We start from the raw sequence: 27,091 nt of genomic DNA, 5'->3' as shown, positions 1-27,091 counted from the left end.
ATTGCTGGAAAATCTCAGCAGGTCTAGCAGCATCTGCGGAGAGAAATTAGAGTTCACATTTCAGGTCAAGCGACCCTTCCTCAGAGCCGAGTTTAGGATAGAAATAAACAAAGTCTATTGAAAATGAAACAACTTCTCGATTGTGTCTAAATGGATGTAAAGGACCTCAAAACATTCAAAGGAGAAACAGTGTCCTTGGGTTAACAATTAACCTTCTGCTGATATCATTAAAATTGAGAGGAGCAATGGCCTTCTGGTATTATTGCTCGACTATTCCAGAAACTCAGGTAATGCTCTAGGAACTGGATTAGTGGTGCTGGAAGAGCACAGCAGTTCAGGCAGCATCCAACGATACTGCCTGAACTGCTGTGCTCTTCCAGCACCACTAATCCAGTATTTGGTTTTCAGCATCTGCAGTCATTGTTTTTACCTTAATGCTCTAGGAACCTGGGTCGAATCCTGCCATGACAGATGGTAGGATTTTAACTCAATAAAAATCTGGAATTAAGAGTCTAATCATGACCATGAAACCATTGCCGATTGTGGTGAAAAGATCTTTTTGGGAAGGAAAGTACCATCCTCAATTGGTCTGGCCTACATGTGACTCCAGACCCAACGCAATGCGGTTGATTCTCAACTATCCTCTGAGCAATGAGGAATGGGCGATAAAGGCTGAGCTGGCCAGGCAACACCCACATCCTGTGAATGAATGTTAAAAGATCAGATCCGCGGGAGTTCGCTCTGTTCAAAGTGAATGTCTCATTTCCTACATTACAACAGTGAAGCAAAGTGGGGTGCCCAGAGATTCTGCAAGATGACGAAAGGAAGGACAGGTAGAACATTGACATTTGCAGCACTCTCCAGCACACGGTGTAAGATTAGTTAGGACACGTGGGAAGCAACAATTTGTTAGTTACACTGATAAAGACTTCATGGATTGAATTCCATGAGAAATGTAAGCAGGTTCCTCAGCACAGGCCCGAGGGCAGCAGGAAAGTCACCGTGACCTACCCAGACTTGCATTCCCACTGTTGGCTGATTCCACTTCATGGGGCTGTGTCCGGAGATCATCATCGGAGTTAAAACCTGATAGTGAAGGAAAGGAACAAAACATAGCAGGGAAATAATCTGTCACTGATCTTGCTTTGCCACTTAATGGTACATAGTTGTACTTGTAAGACCATTATATGCTTTGCAAAATCGAAGTGCGCATTGACATTTTCATCAGCTATTAAATAGGAGGTACACTGGGGCTAACTGCAGGACTCGCAGTAATCCTGTAAATCCCACTGGACGTCAGTGCTGAAATGTGCAAACCAATCTGTAAAGCACCTCCTATTGGAGTTGGTTGGAGGTCAGTACTTTATAGCAAACATAGTCTATTTGCACAGATATTTAGAAAGAATCACCGTGGAATATTACAACGAGGGCATGAGTGAAACTCCACTAAGTCTCCCAATGGAACATAGTGAGTTCAGGACAGCTATAAATGAAATGGGTAAATTAGTCCCAATCATTAACATAACTGCAACTACCAGTTCAGAAGAGAAATTAAGCAACCACGGTCAGGTTTGTGGTTCTTTTATCGACAGCTATACAGTCTGTGCCTAAAGAATCTTCATCACCCGAACCCTGGGTCTGTCTATTCAGGAGCAGCTCTCTTGTTTCTGGAGTCAGGAGGTTGTGTACTCCACAAACTCCCCTGTGGACCTGACTCCAAATTAGACCCAGCCTGATGAAGGTTTGCGGAGTGCAGGATTGGAGGCCATCCTATTGGACACAGACTTCAACCACTATCACAAAGTCCAGAAGCCCCTTGGGAGTTTAGTTTATTGACTCACAGGGATGTGGGCATCGCTGGCTGAGCCAGCATTCATTGCCCATCTCTAAGTCCCCTTGAGAAGGTGGGGGGTGAGCTGCCTTCTTGACCCGCTGCAGTCCATGTGCTGTGGGTTGACCCACAACGCCCTTGGGGATTCTGACCCAGCGACAGTGAACGAACGGAGATATATTTCCAAGTCAGGATGGTGAATGACTTGGAGAACTTGCAGGGGATTGTGTTCGCATATATCTGCTGCTCTTGTCCTTTGAGGGAACTAGGTTTGGAAGGTGCTGTCAAAGGATCTTTGGTAAATTTCTGCAGTGCATCTCGTAGAGGTTACACACTGCTGTTACCATGGTCAGTGGAGGGAGTGGATGTTTTAGGAACTTTCACTCACTATTGCCACTACCTTCTCAAGGGCAGAGAGAGAATAGGAAATAAATGCTGGCCTAGCCAGTGGCACCCACATCAATGATGGAATTTTTAAAAAAATCTATTAAAATCCTGCACCTAATCGCCAATTTTCAACGATCTCACCTTGCACTATCAGCAGCCATCTGTCAGAACATAAACTTCCGCACCTGTTTAGTTTATGAAAATTTAACCAACTCCAATTGTTTATAGTGACACCTTCATGCAGCAACCCAACATCTGAAAATATTGGAGTTAGTAATGGAGCATCTGGGTCTGAAATTTGAACAGTCTAATTCAGTCAGACTGAACCTTCAGGACAGCCTGTCAACAAAACATGCAGCTTTAAAACCTGTGCTCATTCTCTGGAAAAGTCAATCCTAGTAATTACTCTCTCAACTAATAGGACAAAGGCTGTTTCCTCTTATTATCTTTCCATCATCTTCTCTCAGCTCTCAAAACCCTTCACTAATCCACCTGAGTTCAAAATCACAGAATCATTACCATGTGGAAGCAGGCCATTCGGCCCACTGAGTCCATACCAACTCTCCGAAGGGCAGCCCACCTAGACCCACCATCCCCCTTTCCCTGTAACCCTGCAATTCCCATGGCCAATCGACCTAGTCAGCACATCCCTGGACACTGTGGGTAATATCCTGTTCTCAATCCACTCTATCCTGCACATCTTTGGACTGTGGGAGGAAACCAGAACACCTGGGGGAAACCCACGCAGACACGGGGGGGAAATGTGCAAACTCCACACAGACAGTCGCTGGAGGCTGGAATCAGAAACATATTGACAGTAGGTGACACTATGTTATTGGACAAGAGGCAATCATTCCCAAGACAAATCTTTCTTCACCAAAAACATTACATATAGTTTTTTTCTCTCGTATTTTTCCCCTTACATGTGACAAGTTATTTCAGTCCTGCATGTTTTCTCGTACACCTGCCACACGTTCTTGTCAGCTCGTCGCTTAGACCTCTCACACATTGCTCTTCAATGGCATCCTGGGGGTTACCATTGACCAGAAGCAAAAGCCACATAAATACAGTGGCTACAAGAGCAGGTCGGAGGTCACTGTGGGTCAGGTAGCATCCATGGACAGATAGCAAACTAACATTGAGGCTAGACGACTCTTCATCAGTGCTGAGGAATGTCAGCTCTGAGGTAAAGTTATCTAGACTTGAAATGTTAGCTTACTCTCTCTTCATGGATGCTGCCTGACCCGCTGTGATCTCCAGTGATTGTGTGTTTTCAGTACAGGCTCCAGCATCTGCAGCAATTTGCTCCTACTCAGATGCTACGAATCCTGCAGTGAGTAACTCACTTCCCAACTCTTCAAAACCTGTCCACCATCTACAAGCCACAGGTCAGGAGTGTGATGGAATACACCCCACTTGCCAGGATGGAGGCAGCTCTAACACTACTCAGGAAGCTCAACACCATCCAGGACAAAGCAGCCAACTAGCATGACTATCCACCATCTTCAACAATGTGTACGAAGGTGCATTGCAGTAATTCACCAAGGCTCCTTAAGAAGCGCCTTCCAAACAAAAGACAAGGGCATCAGACACAAGGTGACATCCCCTACCTGTCCTCTAAGCCATTCACCTTTCTGATGTTCAACTGAGGTCCTTGCAATGTCACTGATCAAGTTCCAGGAATGTCTTCCTTAACTGCATTGAGTGCACATACAGTGCTCAGAGGTTCACATGGAGACTCAGGGATGGCTAAGGAAAACATTAGCCTTGTCAGCAATACTCTTATTCCCTGCATAAACAAAAACATGTTCAAATTTCATTCACACCCATTCCTGGCTTGATCGCTGTCATCAGTGGAATGGAGAGAGAAGGCACATCTCTTTGCATCTAGGGTGACCGGTCAGCATTTAGAGAAAGGGCTTTCTCTGTACCTATACACGTGACAACTGTGTGTCCACAATTACATACAAGCACTCGCACTGAGGTGACTGTTGCAGTACAGCATCATCCTCGGAAGAATTTTCCAAACCTACCACCTCTACCACCTGGAAGGACACAGACAGCAGATACATGGGAACATCACTTCCAGCAAGCTCCCCTTTGTAATATTTAATTACAAAATACTACAGTCGTAAACATCAAGTCTTTCCCTTATTTGCTGCCAAATAGGTGTCTATTAATTGTGAACAAAAAACTTTGGGTTAATTCTGACTTAAACTTGGTCCCTTAAAAAAAGCTGATTGAAGAAGAACAGAGCTGGAACAAATCATTACTTGATTTAACATCTATTTACAGAGTGAAATATTACAAGTGTATGACGCCAGACTCAACTACTCCCAGCTTCAGTGCAGTTCTCTCTCAATTTTTTTATAAATCAGTCTGAACATGTAATGGCACAACTTCATGGCCTAAGGTGGGATTTGAACCAGGACCTGCTGACCTCAGAAGTTGAAACACTACCACTTGTCAGCTCTTCATTTAATGACACATCATGAAACGTAGTTTGTACACGTTACACCTGGAACACATCTTTCACAAATACTGAGCAGGAATGCCACCTAGTATAAGGCAGCATTGGAAACTTTTCAAACTGTCAGTTTAATGAGAAAGAAACTTTGATGTTGATTAGGGTGAGGTGATACACTCAGAAAACTGAATTCAGTGACTACACCCTTAAACTTGCAAAACTTGAATGAGGGAAAATAGGCAAGAGGTTACAGACAGAGGTAAATACCATTGTAAAAGACTTTGCTGGTCAGAAAAACGTTTAAAAAAAATACTAACCAGCTTTAGGATTTATTTCTAGAGTTTTTTTGAGAATGTAACTCGTTGAACTGATAAGGGGGAAGTCAACTGGGTGGTGTTTAGTTGGACTTTCAGGTTTTTGATCAGGTCTGACATAAGAAATTAACATGTGAAATTAAAGTGCAAGGCACTGAGGGGTTAGTGTACTGACCTGGACAGAGAACTGGTCTGCACACAGTATTCTAACAGGACTAGACAGGGTGAACACAGGAACATTTTTGCTGACGACCCGGGAGTCTAGAACCAGGAGCTACGGTCTGAGGATATGGGGTAGATCATTTATGGCCAAGAGGAGGAGAGATCTCTTCACCCAGGGAGTGGGGAGCCTGTGGAATTCTCTACCACACAGGGTGGCTCAGGCTAGGGCACAGTGTTTTCAAGAAGCAATGGGACGTGGTTTTTGAGGCTGGAGGGATTGTGGAGATGTGGGGAGAGAGTGAGAGCAGAGCGCTGACTTGGATGGTCAGCCGTGGGCAGGTTGGGTGGCGGAACAGGCTCGAGGGGATGAATGGCCTAGTTGTGCACCCATTTCCTACGTTTCTGTTGCATGTAAACCAGAAGGAATCTGTGGAGTCAGTACAGCAGAGAGAGAGGCCATGCCAGTTCTCTGGAGTAAATGTTCAGGGCTTTCAAGGAATATAAAACCCAAGAGTTTCTTGTCTGCAGCTGGTGGTGGCCTGGCTGGAGAGGCTGGTTAACCTGATGGGGTCGGTGCAGGAAGGGGTTAATGTGGGAACGCCTACTTGAGGAGCTCCAATGGGGAAGCTCCAACCTGGGGCTAGAGATAGAATGAAGTAGGAGGTCGAATTCCGGTCAGAGCCTGTTTGAGGGACACAACGCCAGGAAGTGGGTGGCACAGTAGGGGTGGGGAGTGTCTGCTGGGAGCTCCCAAACTCTGACCATCCCCCCCCCCCTCCCATTCCCAACCCAATCCACTCCTCATTCTCCTGTGGGCCATGGTCTCTGGTGGATTTTGAGGCCCTGGCGGGGCCCATTGCTGGCAAAGACCAACAGGAGGCTGCTGGTCACCCAGCAGCTTTCAAGAGGAAATGGCTTCTACCCCATTCCCACCCCCTTGCTCACCGGGTTGGCCCACAGATCCTTCAACAGCACCTTCCATCTAGAAGGACAAGGTCAGCAGATGCATAGAGACACCACCCCCTGCAAGTTCCCCTCCAAGCTACTCACCATGCTGACTTGGAAATATATCGCTGTTCCTTCACTGTCACTGGGTCAGAATCCTGGAATTCCCTCCCTCAGGTCATTGTGGGTCTACCTAAAGCGCTTGGACTGCAGCGATTCAAGAAGGCAGCTCACCCCCACCTTCTCAAGGGGCAACTAGGGACGGGCAATAGATGCTGGCCCAGCCGTGACACTGATATCCCAGAATGAAGTTTTAAAAAAGCAGCAGAGATTGTAATTGAAAAGCTTCGAGATAGACGTAACAAGAGAGCCAAAGGCATCCTCGGAGAAGGCTGCAATGTAGATCAGCCATGACATTATCAAATGTGGAACAGACTGGAGGGGCCAAATGGCCTATTCCTGGTCCAGAGAGTAGTTGGGCTAATGGTCTGTTTCGGGACATTCGATGTCATGCCTACCTTTGGTTCGGGCTTGCCGCTTGTTGCTGTAGGTAGGGTTGAGGTTTGAGGTGGGAAGGTGGATGGTAGATGTGGAATACGCCATGGATCCCAGGTTACTGCGGCGACGGGACATTGCACTGATGGTCTCCGGACTCGGGCTCTCGGAGTGGCCGGAACTCCCCGACAGCTCTCTCTGCCTTTGACCGTCATTAGCAACTGGAAGAGAAAGCAGAGCAGCCAAGTGTGTTTACAATCACAATAAAAAGGCACGGCCCGATGCCGCGAGGTGGTAAGAGCGACAGAGAACCTCGAAGCATAACATCAGCAGCTGAACCAGACTCAGAAGGACAGACCTCACTGCAACTGCAAGGGTGGTGCAGGTAACTTACTGCAGCCCCCACGGCTTACAAATACCACAAGGGAACAGCGGCACCTAGCAACTAAAAACAAACATTGGAGATAGGACTCTCTTGGGGTTACCAACCCTTGAGGATATCCCTGGAGTTTCCTGCAACTGGGGGTAAATCTCCAGGATGGTGCTAAGAAAGATGAGAAAACTCAAAATCAGCAAAAGGAGAATTGTGTTTCAAATGGACACTTTGTTTTGAACATCATGGTGTTATTTGTTCGGAAAATATTGTTAAAAAAAAAAGAGAGTACGGGGTGAAATTGGGAACACACTATGGAGTTGGATGATGAGCCATGATCATATTGAATGGTGGAGCAGGCTCGAAGGGCTGAATGGCCTACGGTTTTTAAAAATTTATTCGTGGGATGAGGGCACCACTGACTGGGATTGGGTAATAAATGCTGGCCTAATGGCCCAGAGGGCAGTTAAGAGTCAACCGCATTGCTGTGGGTCTGGAGTCATGTGAAGGCCAGACCAGGTAAGGATAACAGTGTCCCTCACTAAAGAACATTTGAGAATCAGATGGGTTTTTTCCTGAAATCATTAGATTCTTAATTCCAGATCTTGATTGAATTCAAATTATATGCCAGGATTAAAATCTGGGTCCCCAGAACATTGAGATCTCTGGATTAACAGTCCAGCGGTAATACCACTAAACCATCACCTTCCCTGCTCCTGCTTGCTACGTTTCTCTTGGAGGTGCCAAATAAAAGGTTCCTTGACCACCCATCCAACTAGCAAAGGGGAAGCGATCACTTGGTACCAAATTAGTTGTGGAAAAGCAGGTCACCATAACGATGGGCATCATGAAGGGCAGGAGTGCGGGGATAGTGGGGAAGTACTGGACGAATGAGTCACGTGATGACATCTCTAGGAACGTGCCTGACTGCAGACACAAACCCCAATTCCAGCAGGCCCCATTCTTCACCGTCGAGTCATGAGTGATCCCTATGAATGACCACAATCCACTGCTTTCCCAGCAGGATGTCTCAAAGTCTTCAGTTCACCGTCAAATTACAAATTGGAAGGGGAGCATTGTGCGCTTCTTTAACAGAATCAATTTACTGGCCATGAGCTCTTTCGGCCATCCCTAATTTCCTTTGAACTGAGCGTGTCACTGCACCTTTTCAGAGAGCACTTAATAGTTTTCCACATTGCTGTGGGTCTGGAGTCACTTGTCTTCCAGACCAGATAAGATTTTACTCACTAAACAGGACATTAGTGAACCAGATGAGTTTTTAAAACAACCTAGCAGTATTTGGCCTTCATTACTCACACTAGTTTTCAATTCCTGAATTAGTTGTTAGCTGAATTTAATCCATACAGATGCTGTGCTGAGGAGATTTCAACTCCACCTCTCGGTTATCAGTCCCACTCTCTGGATTAGAGTCCACTAACATAATCATCAGGCCACCATTCTCAATCGGGCAGGGCGAGGAAAGATTCAGGTGATTGTTTCTTGGTTTGGAAGAGAACGAGGATAAAAAGGATGAAATCACCAGAGGCTGCGGTCTCTGTCTGGATTAGTGGTGCTGGAAGAGCACAGCAGTTCAGGCAGCATCCGAGGAGCAGTAAAATCGATGTTTCAGGCAAAAGTCCTTCATCAGGAATAAAGGCAGAGAGCCTGAAGGGTGGAGAGATAAGCTAGCGGAGGGTGGGGGTGGAGAGAAAGTAGCAGAGAGTACAATAGGTGAGTGGGGGAGAGGATGAAGGTGATAGGTCAGAGAGGAGGGTGGAGTGGATAGGTGGAAAAGAAGATAGACAGGTTGGACAAGTCATGGGGACAGTGCTGAGCTGGAAGTTTGGAACGAGGGTGAGGTGAGGGAAGGGGAAATGAGGAAACTGTTGAAGTCCACATTGATGCCCTGGGGTTGAAGTGCACATTGATGCCCTGGGGTTGAAGTGTTGTGAGGCAGAAGATGAGGCGTTTTTCCTCATAATTACAATTTAGCATTATTTGTTTGGGGCATTTGCTGAGCTGCTATTGCTTGGTGAGAATGTTTAATGAGGTAACAGGGTGAGATGCTGGCTGTGTCTATAGCTCCTCTGCTGTTGCAGACAGAAAAAAGGAAGAGATAGGCAAGAGAGGTTGGTGGCAGTGAAGGAGACCAGGCTGAGATTTGAGAGGAATGTACCATTATGGAAACATTTGCACCATCAAAACAAATAGTAGACTTACTTCTTTTCTGTTTAAAATACTAAACATAGGTCTTGTGGTATTGTCCAGTGAGGAGTTAATGACAAAGTTCCATGGCAGTGTTGCTGAGATCACAGTCTATCAGGTTTGGGGGGAAAGAGGTGGGGGGGGGGGGAAGAGAAAAGTGTGGGGTGGGGGGGGGGTGGGTGGAAAAGAGAAGAGAGGAGAAGGGGGAGAAAAAGGAGAAGAGGGGAGGGGGAAGGAAGGTGGGGAAAGTGGGGGGGGGGGGGGAAAGAAGAAAGGAAGAGAGAGAAAAAGAGAGGAGTCAAAGAGAGGGGTGGAAGAGGGAAAAGGGAAGAGACAGGAGAGAGACAGAGAGACACACAGAGGGACAGAGACAGATTCAGAGAGAAGGATGGGGGGAGGGGAGAGGCAGAAAAGGGGTAGTTTAGAGTCCAGGCCAATGTACTGGGGACATGGGCTCAAATCCCACTATGGCATTAAAAGCTAATCTGCCAATGGTGACCATGTAACCATCACTGGCCTGATCTGACCCAGACGTACCTTCAGAGCCACAGCAATGCTGTTGATTCTTAACAGCCCTCTGACATGGCCTATCAGGAAGCTCGGTTCAAATCTAATTATGGATGGGCAATAAAAAGGTGGCCTAGTCAGTGTCACCTGTGTAAGGATAAAAAGAAATTAGAAGAGTCTGTGGGAATGGGATCTCCTTAGAGGTGAAGTACTTCTTGCTGGCACTCACTCCATGAGGAATGTACGCATTGCCAAGTTATTGTGTTGTGGATCAGCTCCAGGAGAACAGACAGATGATTAAAATTATGGGAAAACGACAGGATAAATATTGCATATTCTGCACGCTACATATTTCACAAAATAGGTTTTTAAAAAGATCAGTGGGTAAAGTGGATTACAGAGCCACCTGCTGGTACCTTCTGGTCCTGCTGCAAATAACAGATTGGTCAAAAATATTTTTAAAAACCCTGATTTCTTTTAATTGTAGGAAATGAAATTAAAGTCATTTTTCTGAGGTTTCAGACTAAGCTGAAGGGGTTTAGGATGCTGCAGGAACACAATATCTGGCACTTCAAAGAAAATGTGGATGTTCATGTGAAAGACTGAGTGGATTAAATTCTTAGAACAGAACATGTCAGCATAAATCTTTCTAATGGTCTTACATAGTATTTGTATTTTTGTCCATATTCGTTATAAATTCCAATGACATTTATAATGTTGCATGTACTGGTGTAGAGCCTCTCATATAGGAGGGTCTAATTACAGCCTGACCAATTTGCATTGGTTATTTCCATTGTAAATGGGAACATAGAATGGGAAAAGAAGTGCATTCAGATGAAAGATGTATAAAACATTGCACAGATACGGATTGTCAATCACATAATGCCTCAAGTTTTTTTAAATGCACGATGTATATTAAAAAATCCTTCTGAAGTCTAGTTCAGCTACTGTACACAATAAGCAATACTCAAAAACAGCACAAGGACTGGAAGCGGTGAGCAGATTAAACAAAGACAAAGATTTAAATTGTTAAAGATCCACCAACAAAGGACAAGAAGCCTTGCATCTCCATCCTTGTTGCTGGTGTAGGATTTGACAGGTGCTGGTTACCTTTTCATACACTGTTAAAGCAGTTATCTCTGCGGCCAGGATCTTAGTACATGACTATTGGTAATAGTCTGGTTCATTGTGGAGGGGCTGTATGTGTACGCCTGTGTGCGTGAATAGAAGGATTTGGCAGGAAGGCGCAGCTCATGCCCGGATTTGATGAATGCCCACTTTCCTTCAGCATTCCCCTCAGTCACAGGGGCATAATCAAAATCCTTCCCGATCCTTCCTTGTTGGGCTGTCATATCTCCCTAAATGTGATAGAAGTGGCCTCTCTCAGTACAAGCCTCACTGTGGAGCTGAAACCTCTGGTAGCTGCTCACTAATCCCATTGCGGGAAGTCCCCTGAATATCAACGGGAAGTCAATAGAAGTTTAAAATATACAATGAAACACGCTACCACCATCAATCAGAACAAGGGTAGCTATTCCAGGGGAACATCACTCCCTCCACGTTCCCATCCAAGTGTCTCCCTCTTTCTCTCACACACAGACACACACACACACACAGACACACACACACACACACACACACAACTTTGAAATATGGTCATCGCGGAGTAAATTTCCTCCGCCCTGGCTCAAGGCAATGGCCTATGACCACCCTCTCAGGGGCAACTAGGGATGGGAAATAGACGTCAGCATTGTCAGCCAGGCCCATACTTCCTGAATGATCATCTTAAAGAAAGGCTGTCTGGAGCTAGTTGTCGTCCAGCGCATGGAGCTTCACCATTAACTCACTGCTGGAAACAAAGAGTGGCTAACAAAGAGAATTTTGACATTTCAATTTTTTAATGTTGAGATCAGCTGAGTGGGGTCAGGGGTGAAACACTGAGGCTCGTCTGAGAGATGGGCAGCTGCTGAGAAACTGTGACAGAGGCAGAGGGAGGGAAATGCAGGGGGGCACAACAAAATGCAGCAGACCAACAGAATAGGCCAGGGCAAACGGATGATCCGAAGGCACACGCACAACCCACTGAAGGGCTTGGTGAAAGGAGGGCACAAGACAGGCAGCTTTAGGGGCAACATTCACTGCATTGCAACTGACCCCTTATTAAAAACCATCCCATATTTATGAACCATTTATATGCAGTGAAACCTGTATACTATTGAGAACATAGAACAATACAGCACAGAACAGGCCCTTCGGTCCACAATATTGTGCTGAACATTTGTCCCAGCTTAAGCACCTATCCATGTACCTATCCAATTGCCACTTAAAGGTCACCAATGATTCTGACTCTGCCACTCCCACAGACAGCACATTCCATGCCCCCACCACTCTCTGGGTAAAGAACCTACCCCTGACATCCCCTCATACCTTCCACCCTTCACCTTAAATTTATGTCCCCTTAAGCAAATGGCATCAATTGTCTTCTTTCTTTTGCAGGTGGCTTTATTTTCAAAGAGTTTATGTATTTTAAAGATAAATTGTTAAAATGTGGAGTTCTTTACCCAGGATGCATAGCCTCAGATAAACCACACTGTCCTTGGGTCAGAAACTTGCCAGAGATACAGCTGTTTCTGTGCCCCTGTGCATTCTGGGTTAAAAAGCACCCATTGCACAAGGCCCATTACCTACATATAACCTGTGTTGTCATGCGTGTATTGCATGTTTTGTTACAAAAAGGTTTGATACATCTTTAAAAATGCAGACAGGGGTCTGTCTCTTGTATGCAAGAGACTTGGGGGTTTCTCAATAAGTCTTTACACAGTATAGGTCAGAGAGTCACCTCACACAGAAACCTCACACTGGGCTCCTTCAAGACCGTGCCAGCTTATTGCAGAGCAATCCGGTCAGTCCCATTCCCACAATCTATTTAAAGGGAATGCCCATTTATACAGGTTTCACTGTTCAGTAAAAATGCCAAATTCAGCAACGATTAATGCAAAGTGTCCCCAACCCCATTCCTTTACCAGATCATGGCAAGTTTTTTTAAATTCTTGCTTTGGAAACAGATTAAACTTGCAAATGGATTTTCAAAACAAGAATTACAGTTGCAATGCATAACAGCACACAAACATATTGTTACTTACGAGTGAAGTTTTTGGAGGCCCAAACAGTGTATTTTTTTTAAAAATGTGTGCTGCACAGTCATGAATGATGGGAGAAAGGATCTGTTCTGAAACACTCGACAATTAAACGACAGGTGTGGTCTCAGATGTAGTCTCTCAATTGCTTACTTTTTTTTCTAGATTGACTTTAATTGTTTTACACATTTGGGATTAGCATCGGAATCAACTTTATTACAATTTGCAATGTAAACTATGGCCTGTGTTCTGGCGTGACTGAGTCCTTTAGTGTGCTGGATGGAGATGACGGTGGGACATGAGAGACAGGGGAGTTAGAAAGGCCTGTCTCAGACAGCTGACCGAATGACTCGTTAGCAGGGTCCGACATGTCACTGGACGACCAAAACCTCAGGTGCAAGGACAGCAGTCGGCGTTGGTTATCTGGTGTCGATTTGGCCTTGAGTTTCTCTTTGCTTTTACTCTTCAGAAAGGCAAACTTTTTCCGCGTGGACACTTAATTGCAAACCAGAAGAAAGGGAAAACCCCACCATCACAAGAATTGGGGGAGCAGGGAGAGAATAAAACAAAAAAAGGAGAGAAGAAACTTTAAAATAAACATGAAGTAAACCAAAATACATGCAATAATAGAAAACTCCCCACCACCAAAGATTATTTCACCCAAAGTTAGAATCATCACAGAAAAGAAAACTAGATTCAGTTTGCTTTTTTAATCAACAGTTGGGAGAACAATGTAGATTGGCCAATAATTAATTAATTCTGGAGATCTTCCTCATTTGCTATTCACAGAATGTGATGAGTTTAAAATTTAAATGCTGCTCAACATTTCAGGATGTAAGACATTTCAAACACTACCCCAGCTTTGTCTCCTGCATACAGCTGACAAGAGCAGTTGTGGTGTAGTGGGTACTGTCCCTGCCTCTGGGCTAGGATTGCCAGGTTCAAGTCCTACCACAGGACTAGAGGACCAAGGAAAATTAATTCATAACATGGCCAGACAGTGAGTATCAATCTGTAAATCCTTCAAACATACACCAAAGGCAGGCAGTAAGAGTAGGTAGAATCGGCCATGTGATGGAAAAACAAATTGAATCCTCTACTATCTCTGTCCCCAGCTCCAAGCTACAACATAGACTTTGCTACACTGCTTTACAGTGGACTCCCTGTAAACATTTACTTCCCTCGGCGCCATCGTTACCTTTACTGGTCGGACTCAGACCATTTTCCTCCAGGGAGTTGGATCCCAATGAGGAGTTGTCTAGACTGGTTCTCTGCACCCGAGAAGCAGTTGGCAGCGGTGCCATTTCGGGCAGTTCTGGCTGCTGCTGAACCGAACTCTCGGGAGCAATCTTCAGCCGCTCCTTCGCACTCTCCTTCTTGGGTTTCATGAACTTCACAAGGGCCTTTGCAGCTACCCAGTTACTCTTCCTGCAGCAGAGGACAGTTAACATTTTGAGTGACCATTGCAATTTGTCAAGTGTTTCATCCTAATTTACTTACTTATTCAAGTTTACAAGCAATGCTGGTGAGGACAGCATTTATTGCTGAAACCATATGCTGCAACATGAAAACGGAACTGGGATATTCCCGGTGTGCCAAAAAAGAATAAAAAGGAACAACCCAGAGATATTTAACAAGTCAAAGAAACTAAAAAAAATCCAAACGTTAGGAGGAGTTCTTCCTGACTTTCTATCCAATATTTAGCCTTAAATTATTTCATTTAAAAAAAAAAGAGATTGGTTACACAGCTTTTTGTGGGGATTTGAGGGTGTGTAAATTGGCTTAAAACAAAGTGTTGGAGAAACTCAAGTCTGGCAGCACCTGTGGATAGAGAAACAAAGCTGATTTGGAGTCTGGTAGAACTCTCCCTCAGAACTCCATTCTAAGGAATACATTTGACGTGAAACATTAATGCATGTTGAGGCAGGGGACTCTGATTTCTCTCCACAGATGCGGTGACATTCCTGATGAAGGACTTATGCCTGAAACATTGACTCTCCTGCTCCTCGGATGCTGCCTGACCAGCTGCGTTTTTCCAGCGCCCCACTTTTCGACTCTCACTCCACAATGCAATCAGCCAACTGAGCTATCTGAACCAGAGGACTTAATAAGGATTTTTACAATTATTGAACTGTGGGGCTGGTTATTAGAGGGTGTGACGGGGTAAAAGTTGCGGTTAAAAGGGGTGGTAAATACACAATAGTAACAAGTGGTATACGCCATTAACCCTTTCAGTAAAATTTAATTTGCAAGACAGGAGACCTACCTTTTAGGGGTTGGCTCATAGAATTTATACTGGTCCATTATTTTCTCTTCCAGTTTCTCCTTTTGCCTTCGAAGGGAATTTAACTTGTCTCTGAGGAAGGAAGGGAGTGCAAAATAACTAATCAGAACTGGATTCCTGGAAGTTACATAATAAGAGACAAACAAGGCTCCATCAAATACATGCTATTGGGTTATGGGTGCCCCATGCAAGGTCCACTTTCATTGCCAAACCCTATTTGCCATAAGATTGTCTCAAAATTAAATCCACTACCTGATTTGAGCAATCTACATTCACAGTATAATTAGGTCAGGAACCTCATTGCAATGAGGGAACATCACACACGTCTAAGTTGGATGGTCTGTGACACGAAGAGGAAATCAGAAGTGACAGTCTAACCCCATATCAGAACACCAGAGGCAGGAGCCACACAGTGGCTCAGTGGTTAGCACTGCTGGCCTCAGTTCCAGGGACCCGGGTTCATTTCCAACTTTGGGCGACTGTCTGTGTGGAGATTGCACATTATCCCCATGCCTGTGTGAAATTCCCCCGGGTGCTCTAGTTTCCTTTCACAGTTCCAGAGTTCACAGTTAGGAGAATTAGCCTTTGGAGGGATGTGTAGATTAGCAATTAGTGTGGGAAATGCAGAGTTATAAGGTAGAGGGTCTGGATGCGATGCGCTTCAGAGGGTCAGTGTGGACTCAATGGGCCGAATGGTCTGCTACCGCACTGTAGGCATTGTATGGAGTCTAGGAGTGGGAGTAGACAAATCAGCTCCTTGCACGTCTTCAACCATTCAATTCAACCAGAGCTAATATATCCCTCAAATCCACTTACTCCCCTCTCACTGCCAATCTACACTGGTCCTGTGGGGAAGTCAAAAGTGTGATATCCCAACTTTACATGCATTCAAAACCACGAGGGATCTGAACAGAGTATAGAGTCATAGCAGCATAGAAACAGACCCTTCAGTTCAACCAGTTGCCAAACTAAACTCATCCCATATTCCTCCAAACCTCTCCTGTTCATGAACCTATCCAAATTTCTGAGCGGGTGGGCAGATTTTCTTCCCCCGCTTACAGCAAGATCAAGAACAGGAATCCACACAGATTTAACTGATTTGCAAAAGAAGTAAATGCAAAGGGGGAGGTGGGGGGGGGGGGGGGGGGGGGGGGGAAGAGAGGAAAAATGTTCTCGCACAGCATGTGATCTGGGTGTGGAACGCACTGCCTGGAATTGTGGTGGAGAGGGCTTCAATGATAATTTAAATATAAACAATGGGCAGGATTACAGGGAAAAACATAGATACTTGGACCCACAGTCAACCATTTGGCAAGGAGATTGGGACCAAGTCAAAATGCTCAGAGAGATGGTACTGGCATGATGGGCCAAATGGCCTCCTCCTGTACCAGAGCAATTCTGAGAATCAATAATTCATCAACAGAACCTCCACGACTCAAGGTTACCATTCATGACTGAAGTAAATAGATGGGGAAGAGTGTTGGTGGTGTTGGGGTGGGGGCTGTGGTGTGTAGAGTTAATTGTTTAGCTCCTTGGAAGATCTGTGAAAAGGTCCCAAATTGCCCAGTATTTATTCTGTCCAACCCCTTCAGAATCTTGGACATTTCAGTGAGGGCACTCTTCAGACAGCCAATACACTCACAGGACAATAATGTGATCCCAGTGTACCCAGACATCCCTTCATGGGAGAGGGGGAGGGGGAAAAATAGAAGAGAGTGCCGGAGGGGGGAGGGAGGGAGAGAGAAGATGGGGGGTGGGGGGAAAGAGAAGGAGGGCAGGGGGCAAGGGGAGTGGGGGGCGGGGAAGGAAGGGGAGTAGGGGGGGGGGAAGGAAGGGGAGGGTGGGAAGGGGAGGAAGAGGGAGAAAAAGAAAAAGACGGCTGGTGGTCGAGTTTAACCTGAGCGTCACCACACCTCAGATGAGAAGGCAGGAACTGCATAGTGACCTCAAAATATTTCCATAGCTCCTGAGATGTGGAGAGGAATCCAAGGGCTCCAACTTTGCCTTAACCTCAGCCAGTTTCTGCTCTTCTACCTTATCCACATTAAATGTTTGAATGTGTATTACTGGGGAACAACCCGACCAGCCATCTTCACTTTCCAAAGCTGACCAATCACTACAAATAATAGGTCCATCAGAAAGCAGAACAGCAAGACAACCTCCAAATTCCCAGTGTACTTACTTGGGAATCGAATAGTAAATACAGAAGGGAAACAGGGAAAGGAGGAGGAAGCACTGTCAGCCAATACTAAGTAGCTGTCTTCTCTCAAATCAAGTTCAAGGGTCAATACTGCCACCTATTACTCACGTGTCTCATGAAGTCTCTGAGACCCCCAACCTTGCTAAAAAGGTTTCCCTCTTCTACCAGCTTTATGATGAACATCTGCACTAGCATGGAGGGCAAGGTCCACCTCCACTGCCGGAAGTCTCTCACTTAAAACTCAATAAATGTTGACTGCTTTACCACTCATCCCTCACCTCCACACCAACCATCCCAAATCCCTCATTAGCTTCACACACCAGGTATCTGTTGGTGTCTGCATGCGCATCTGAGAGTGTCTCTGTGTATGTCCGTGTCTACCTCCTAAAGTCCGGGTATCATTCCTGTAAACGTACATTGTACCCCCCCCCCCCTCCCAACCAAGTCCAAACATCTCCTTCCTATAGTGTGCTGCCCAGACCTACTCATAGTACTCCAAGTAGGGTCAAACCAGGGCTTTATCTAACTGCAGAACAACTTAAACATCCTTTCACTCCAGTCCATTCGATATAAAAGCCAGCGTTCTATTAGCATCCTTGATTATTGTCTACACCTGTTCATGGCATTTCAAATATCAATGCACCTGAACCCCAAGTCTCTTCGACATAAACTGTACTTAAACCTGCTACCATCCAGAAGGTACCGTGATCCATCCTTTCTCTGTCCAAAGTGGAAAGCCGATACTGTAATCCATCCCATTCATCTAGATTATCAATATCACTTTGTAATTTTATTCTACCATCTACACTTACTATAACTTCCATGTTACACAACCAGAACATAAGAAACAGGAGCAGGAGTAGGTGACAAGGCCCCATGAGTCTGCCCTTCCATTCAATAATTGCTGATGTTCCAAAAATAACTGGACAGGCCTACCATATCCTTTGATTCATTTACAGCCCAAAAATGTATCAATCATAGTCTTGGAATATTTATTCTTTCATGGGATGTGGGCATCATTGGCCAGGCCAGTATTTGTTGCCCGTACCTGAACCGAGTGGCTCTCTCTAAACATTTCAGATTCAACCACATTGAAGTGGGTCTGCACTCTCATGTTAGCCAGGACTGGCAAAGACAGCAGATTGCAGCCCCCAAAGGGCATTAGTGAACCAGATGGGTTTTTACACCAATCCATAATGGTTTCATGGTCATCATCAATGAGACTAGTTTTCAACCTCCAGGTTTATCCATCACACCAGATTTACCTTGTTTTTATTCTCACATGAGACTTGGGCGTCACTGGATGGCTAGCATTCATTGGCCTTCCCAATGGTGGGAATTGAACATGTCTCCCGAGTATTAGTCTGAACATCGTGATTTCTAGTCCAGTGACATTACCACCACATCACCATCTCACTCTATTGAGCAACTTAGGCACAGAGATGCCTCTGGGGTAGGATCATCCAGAGGTTGTGAGAGAGTAAAGTAATTGCTCCTTCTTTCAGTCCTAAATAGTAGACCCCTTACTCAGGCTCTGATCCCTCATTGCAGATTTTCTCACAGAGTGGCAACAGACTCTCAGTATTGACACTGCCAACCCCTCTGCTAACAGAATCGTAATACTGACCAGTAATTCCAAAGGCCCACACTAATGCTCTGGGCACATGGTTCAAATCCTACAATCACAGCCGGTGGAATTAAAATTCAATTAATAAATCTGGAATTGAAATCAAGACTTGGTGATAGTGCCTATGTAAATATTATCAATTATTGTAAAACCTCACCAATTCATTAATGATTTTTTGGCAAGAAATCTGTAGTCCTTACCTGGTCTAGTCTACATGTGACTCCAGCCCCACAGTAACTGAAATGGCCGAACAAGCCAATTTATTCAAGGACAAGGGAGAGGTGAGCAACTAATGCCAGCCTTAAGGAAGACACCGCACACCCCACAGAAAAATACAATTAAAATAAACTTGAATAAAACAGCACAGAGATTCTGTGATTATGATCTAGCACAGGATGGATGGGCCAAAGAACCATTACAAACACCCCCACTGATTAAAGGACCTCTTCACTCACATATACTGCTTCTGCTCTTCATGGTAGTGTTCCTTGCTCTCCATGGACTGCTCGAGGAGGTTTTGGTTCTGCTGATTCAGCATTTGAACTTGACTCAGCAAATAGTGGTTCTCCTCCTCCAGGTTTCCCTTCAGCTGGGTCAGCAGCTTTTGCAAGAAGAGAAACAAAGAGAGAAAAGGTGAGGACTGCCAGGTAAGAGAGGAACTGAACCGTTTTCACTGAGCACGCAAATGATTCAAAGCGGCAGTAGGGACACGTGTGAGTGAGAGAGATGGGAACGTGCAAGTGTTTGAGGCGAATGACGTGGATACATTTAAACAGAAGGAAGATTGCTCTGTATACAAACCTCAAATCTTGCTGACAACAGAGACAAGTTGCTGAAGTTTTTTTTTTAGCTCTGCACTTACCAGCACAAATGCAAGAATTCCAAATTTCAAATGGTCACAACAATTTAGATGACAGCAGAAAAGTGAATATGTGCAAACACTGCGCCAGAAATATCTGGAAGATGAGCAGGGGCTATAGTTCCCTGCTTCTTCTGTAGCAAGGCCTTAGCTAAATTTGCCAACAATTCAGCAAGTTTTTCTCCTGTAATAGAAACTATTGTGATAGGATGAAATTTGGTATTCTTGCATGTGTCCTGACGATCTTGAGGGGGAAGCTTCAGCAACCGGTCTCTTTTTGCAACGATATGGAGTCATAGAGTCACAGATGTACAGCACAGAAATAGACCCTTCGGTCCAACTCATCCATGCTAACCAGATATCCTAAATTAATCCAGTCCCATTTGTCAGCATTTGACCCATATCCCTTTAACCCTTTCCTATTCACATACCTATCCAGATGCCTTTTAAATGTTGTAATTGTACCAGCCTCCACCACTTCCTCTGGCAGCTCATCCCCCACACACCACTGTGAAAAAGTTGCCCCTTAGGTCCCTTTTACATCTTTCCCTTCTCACCCTAAACCTATACCCTCTAGTTCTGGACTCCTCCACCCCAGGTAAAAGACTTGGTCTACTTACCCTATCCATGCCCCTCAGATTCTACATACCTCTATGAGGTCACCCCTCACCCTCCAATGCTCTAGGGAAAACAGCCCCAGCCTATTTAGCCTCTCCCTGTAGCTCAAATCCTCCAACCCTGGAAATATCCTTGTAAATCTTTTCTGTACCCTTTCAAGAATTGCACACATTATTCCAAAAGTGGCCTCACCAATGTCATGTACAGCTGCAACATGACCTTCTAACTCCTATACTCAACTCACCAACCAATAGAGGCAAACATACCAAATGCCTTCTTCACTATCTTGTCTGCCTGCAACTCTGCTTTCAAGGAACTATGAACCTGCACTCTAAGACCTATTTGTTCAGAAAAATAAGAGGGGTAAGTTAGAAGGGGTACAATGAAAGATTGCAGAAGTGACCCGAGGGGGATGATTTAAGGTGTAAAACACTGGGGTTTTTAAACAGCGAACTTCACCTACCTTGGATTAGAAAGAATACTGACCCTTAGACAGAGGAGGAAATAGTGAAGAATCCCCTGAAAAGATGTAGTTTAATCCTATTGAGAGACTGGACAATCATCGGATCCTTACAGTGTGGAAAGAGGCCATTTGGCCCATTGAGTCCGTACCCGTCCTCCAAACAGCATCCTACCCAGACCAGCCCTGACTCCTATCCGTGTAACCATGCACTTACCATGGATAATCCACCCAGCATGCACCTCTCTGAACACTACAGACAATTCAGTGCCAATCCACCCTGACCTGCACATTGTTGGACTGTGGGCGGACACTAGAGCACCCGGAGGAAACCCACGCAGACACGGGGAGGATGGGCAAACTCCACACAGTCGCCTGAAGTTGAAACCGATGACCATTTCCATCTAGAAGGACAAGTGCAGCCAATACATGGGAACACCACCTCCTACAAGTTCCCCTCCAACCCACTCACCATCCTGACTTGAAAATATATCACCATTCCTTCACCGTCACTGGGTCAAAATCCTGGAATTCCCTCTCCAAGGACATTGTGGGTCAACGCACAGCACATGGACTGCAGCGGTTCAAAAAGGCACTCACCTTCACCTTCTCAAGGGACAACTAGGGACAGGCCATGAATACTGGGCCCAGCCAGCGACACTCACATCCCATAAAATAAATAAAAATTCAGTTTGGGAAACCCGGTAGGCACGGACGGGTTGGACCGAAGGGTGTGTTTCCATGGTGTATGAGTCCCACCCGTACCTCACAGTGATTGTCCAGTTTGGTATGAGAGATGTCCAGGTTCTGGTGCTGCTCCTTTAAGGCATGGTACTCCGACTGCCACCTTGTCAGCTCCAGCTCAGTGTTGTTCAGGGCACTCTTGAACTCCTTGATATGTGTCTGCAGACCGTCATATTCCTCCTTCAACTGGGCATTCCCTGAGCTCAACCTAAAGCAGCCAGGGCAAGACCATGTCAACTCAATGGCATCTTGGATAGACTTCGTGAGAAAAGGAGTCAGCCAGACAGACCCTTAAAGCCTATCAATCGAACACACAAAATTCTTAAAGTAACTGTGGAAGCTGGAAATCTAAAACAAAATCAGAAGCTGCTGGAGAAACCCAGCAGTTCTGACAGCATCTGTGGAGAGAAAGCAGAGTCAGCGTTTTGAGTCTAGTGTCACTGAATCTGAAACGTCAACTGTTTCTCTCTCCAGATTTGCTGAGTTTCTCCAGCAGTTTCTGGTTTTGCTGCAACATCTGTAGTAGGCTTGGCACAGTAGGTATTTAGAAGCTGTTCTGACCAGGTTACAGCGAGGGATCAATACTGGCTATCACAGCAGTGTTACAGTATAGAAGGTGGTCATTTGGCCCATCATACCTGCACTGTATTGTTTCTGTGCTAATGAACCTGACAGCAATTGGATTGAAATATATCCCCCCCCCCTCCCCCATGGTTGGCTTAAAGGTTCTACAGGTGAAAGGCAGCATATCCAGAGAAGCAGCATTGCAATCGATCCCACCTCGACAGTATATTCCTATATCCGGTACTTTCCTCAGGCACATAATGAGGCTGATATTCGGAGTGTGTACAAAGGGTGTGTTGCTGTGTCAAGGGGCGCCACCTTCTGGATAAGATGCTGCATTGAAGGCCTGTTTGCTCTCTCAGGTGGAAATGAAAAAGACTCCACGGCAGCATTATGAAGGGTAGGGGAGCTTTCTCCTGTCTCTTGGCCAATACTTAGCAAACATTGGTCATCAGCTTGTGGGATCTTGCTTATTGGAGTTTACTATAATTCCTTGCTCACAACTTTCGCTATGCTTCAAAACTACCTATCGGCTTTGAAGGCTGCTCAGAGGCTATGGGAAGAGAACTTGCTCAAGGTAGAGACGGATAGATTTCTGATTACTAGTGGAGTACATGGTTATGGGAATGGGGTGGGTAAAAGGCACTGAAGTGTTCTGTCAGCAATGATTATATTGAATGGCAGGGCAGATTTGATGGGCAGAATGGTCTACTCCAGTCCCTATGTTCCTAAGTATTTATACTGTTTCCCATGGCATCTCTGGAAGCACACTTCCTGTTTCCTAACGGTAGACTGAAGTAGGATCAGGAAAATTCGCTTATTCTTGCAAGTCCAAAGCCTGAGCTGTAGCTTTCCTGGGCAGACCCGGTCTCAGACAGACAGACAGACACTCTATTCAGACTCCCCCAACCCCTCCTGCACCCCCTCGTCAAGTCCCCTCCTTCACCCATGACTCTATGGTCACTAGATGTCTCACCTGTTCAGGTCAGTGTGTAGCTGTCTGTTCTCCTCTGCAATGGCTGCACTCCTCTTGGTCTCTCGCTGCAGGCTCTCGTGCTGGTCTCTCAGTGTGGAGTCCAACTCCTCCATCTCCCTCTTCTGTTTCAGCAGGCCCCTGTACCTGTGAAGGGGAGGCACAAAGCAGGGAGAGCTCACATGGCTGCGTCAGACCAGGAGCGACCCGAGGGAGGGACAAAGACACAGACAGGACCAGGAGATGGTCAAACAGTCCAACACTCAACCAGCCCAAACCGTGCCACAGGGAAAGAGAGGAGTGCTTCAGTCAAATTCAATAAACTTGGTTAAAAACAGAAATATAATTGGCCATCATTGACTGTGCAATTGGATGGAGTTTATTTAAAATGATGAATTATAGCCAGTAATTATTTGCTCTGATGGCGGAGTAGAATCTACAACCAGGGGCAGACTGATTAAGAACTAACATATCCGAAAACAATTCTCTGCATAATCTTAAACACATTCTCCCTGTTTAAAACTTGTGGGGGACTTGGCTGAAGTTTTCAATCAGAGACCAAAGGTCTTTTGAAACAAACACCGAAAATGCTGGAAAAACTCTGCAGGTCTGGCAGCGTCTATGGAGGCAGAAACAGAGGTAACGTTTCGAGTCTGTATGGCTTTTCTTCAGGATCCTCTGAAGGAGTCATGCCTGACTCAAAATGTTAACACTGTCTCTCTAACTCTCTCTCCCCACAGATGCTGTGAGATTTGCTGAGTTTCTCCAGCATTCTCAGTGTTTGGTTTGGATTTCCTGCATCTGAGGTATTTTGCTTTTACTTGATGGACCTTTGTTGGATATTGCTCTGAAACCAGCTGGTAATGAAGCCCAGTTCCTTCTGTCATGCGGACAGTGCTCAGTTTTCCTGGAATTCCTTTGTCCATTCAGAACTCCCCTATCAATTATCCCTGGGTGGTAATGGTGCAGCATCATGGTAATCCAGGGGTGCAGGCTAACGCTGGGGTTGGAGGGGGTGGGGGGGGGGGGGTGGAGAGATAGAGACCTCTGGGTTGTATGGCAGCTGGTGGAAATTTAAATTCAGTGAATAAGTCAGGAATTAAAAGCTAGTGTCAGCAATGGTGACCATAACAAGCATCATTGATTGTTGCAAAAAAAACCCCGTCTGGTTCGATTTGGCTCGAGCTAAAAACAGAAACATAACCGACCATCACTGGCAGTGCAATTGGATGGAGGCTGCTGAAATTGATTAATTTTAGCCAATCATTAATGCCCTTGCTGAGGGTCTGGTCTGGCATCCAGGTAACTCCAGACCCACAGCAGGTGACATTCAAACCCTACAAAAGAACCGTAAAAGAATCACATCTCATTGTTCTAAACTCTGAGCGACACCAAGGGGGGTACATGCTTTTTGTGGTCAGAACCCTCTCACACAATCACAGAGATCTATAGCATGGAAAAGCAAGGCCTTTCAGCCCATTGTTTCTGTGCTGGTCAAAAACAACCACATAATTATTCCAGTGTTGGATCTTTTGAGCAGTGATTGTGTCACCTTTGCTCCAGGTCTTTATGCTGTGATTCCAGGTTCTTGTAAGCTGCCTTCAGGCCAGCCTGCTGACTGATCAGTGTCTCGCACTCAGTGGACTGACGCTCATTCAGGCCCATCAGTCGCTCATGATCCTGCAGCAGAGAGTCATAGGTGGCCTTCATTTCCTCCTTCTGCCGAGTCAGCTTCTCAATCTCGCTCTCCAGGCTGGACTGCAGGTTCTGCAGGGTGGCATTCTGACCCATCAGAGCTGCACCCTGGGAATTCAAAGTCGAATTCTCCACCTGCAACAGGGCAAAACGTCCCACCGTCACTTCAAAGTCCGCATTAAAACTGTCATCGTTTTAGAACGCAATGACCCGTAGCTAAAGCAGGAAGCATCCATTATTGTAAATGTTTGGATATTGAAAGAACCCAGATCCACCCATCAAAAAAGCTAAACACAGTCAAAATTGGCAGAATGGCCATGATTTCACTCACACCTAACACTTTCCACCAACTCAGACACATTCTCGGTCTTTAATCTTGTGAAACAGCTGAAAATGTTGCAAACATAATGGGATAGGGATGGATGGAGGTGTGGGAAGGGTTGCATGGGATTGGGGTTTGGAGGACAGAAAGGCTGGAGCAGAAGGAAGTGGGAATGGGCTAAGTGGAGCAGAGGAGAGTGAGTAGTTATCAGAGAGAATCATTGAATCCCTACAGTGTGGAAGCAGGCCATCTGGTCCATCAAGTCCACACCTACTCTCCAAAGAGTATCACACCCAAACCCAACTGCCCTTACCGTATGATACTGCATTTCCCCATGGCTAACCTACACCTTCCTGGACACTATGGGCAATTTATCATAGCCAATCCACCGAACCTGCACATCCTTGGTCTGTGGGAGGAAACCAGAGTACCTGGGAGGAAACCCACACAGACACAGGGACAACGTGCGAACTTCACTCACACAGTCGCCCAATGCTGTAATCGAGCCTGGGTCCCTGGCACTGTGAGGCAGCAGTGCTAACCACTGAGCCACCGTGCCACCCCAGGTATAGGGAGGAAGAGGATGGGAGGTGGACAAGTAAGAAAATGGAGGATGAGTGAGTGGGGGTTTGGGGAGGCAAGGGGAGAAATAGAACTAGGTAGGTAGTACTGAACAAAGTGATGGAGATGTGAGTGATAGATCTCTGGATCCTGAAGGCCAGTGTTATAACAGAGGTGCCTAACGTGGTAGCAGACGCATCGCTGGTCATTTTCCAAAATGTATTCGATTCCGGAACAGCTCCTTTATATTGGAAAGTAGCAAATATAACTGTGCGGTTAAAGGCAGCAGTAAATAGGAAACTATAAGCCAGTTTGTTTGATATATGTTATGGGGAAGGTGTTCGGATCAATTACTACGGATATTATAACTGGACACTTGGGAAAACTCAAGGTTATGGGAAAGAGTCGGAGTGGTTTTGCAAAAGGGAAATCATGTTTAACCAATCCATTGCAATTCTCTGAAGGATTAACATGCTCTGTGGATAAAGGGGAGCCTGAGGACGTTCTTCATGGTTCCACATGAAGTCACTTATAAACAGTTGACATCCCAGCACCGATCCCTGCGGCACACGACTTGCCAGCCTGAAAAAATACCCATTTCTGCTTCCTGTTAGCCAGCCAATCTTCTATCCTGGTCAATATGATTTCCTTAACACCATTAGCATTTAAATTGATTTGTTTTATTGCTGTCACATGTACCGAGATACAGTGAGAAGTGTTGCTTTGCGTGCTGTGCAGGCAGATCGTACCACACAAAGTGCATCAGGGGTAGCAGAACAGAGTGTGGAATACAGTGTTACAGCCACAGAGAGAGGGGGATCAACATTAACATTAAAGAGATCCATTTAAAAGTTTGATAAATCTCTGCAATAACCTCTGGTGTGGCACCTTATCAAATACCTTCAGATCCCCTTTAACCACAGCATGTGCTATTTCTTCAAAGAACTCCAATAGATTGATTAAACATGATACTCATTACACAAAACCCTATTGTTTCTGTCTAACTTCCTTGAACTTGTTCAAGTCCCTGCTACAAACTCTTTAATAACCTCACTGGACACACAACAATAAATCTGTTTTCTCTCCACAGATGCTGCCAGACCTGTTGTGTTTCTCCAGCATCTTCTGATTTTATTTCAGATTTCCAGCATCTGCAGTTGTTTGGTAATAGCTTTTAACATTCTCCCAATGACAGATTTTTTTAAGACAATGAGCCTGCAGTTTCCTTTTCTGTCCCCCACATGTTTTAAAGTAAATGAATTACTTCTCTAAGTAATGGAACCTTCCTCAAATCTAGGGAGTTTGAAAAAGTAAAAGATAAAGAATAAAGATCGGTATAGCACAAGAACAGGCCCTTCGGC

General features: G+C 45.4%; 1 protein-coding gene across 1 annotated transcript in view; it reads right to left on the bottom strand.

Moving 5' to 3' along the window:
* The window catches only part of ccdc88c (coiled-coil domain containing 88C), a 249,097-nt gene that overhangs the window by 33,907 nt on the left and 188,099 nt on the right, over nt 1-27,091 (bottom strand). Inside the window, exons 20-27 of the mRNA XM_072568054.1 lie at nt 24,705-24,982; nt 23,156-23,299; nt 21,637-21,823; nt 19,390-19,535; nt 15,090-15,179; nt 14,022-14,251; nt 6,625-6,822; nt 1,012-1,086 (exon numbers count right to left, since the gene is read on the bottom strand). Coding sequence (XP_072424155.1) covers nt 1,012-1,086; nt 6,625-6,822; nt 14,022-14,251; nt 15,090-15,179; nt 19,390-19,535; nt 21,637-21,823; nt 23,156-23,299; nt 24,705-24,982 — 1,348 coding nt within the window. The remainder of the gene's footprint in view (nt 1-1,011; nt 1,087-6,624; nt 6,823-14,021; nt 14,252-15,089; nt 15,180-19,389; nt 19,536-21,636; nt 21,824-23,155; nt 23,300-24,704; nt 24,983-27,091) is intronic.

This window comes from Chiloscyllium punctatum, chromosome 4, assembly GCF_047496795.1.
Source record: "Chiloscyllium punctatum isolate Juve2018m chromosome 4, sChiPun1.3, whole genome shotgun sequence".
NCBI classification, from domain to species: domain Eukaryota; kingdom Metazoa; phylum Chordata; class Chondrichthyes; order Orectolobiformes; family Hemiscylliidae; genus Chiloscyllium; species Chiloscyllium punctatum.
Note: the sequence above shows the minus strand (reverse complement) of the source record. Positions and strands in the feature narration are given on the sequence as shown.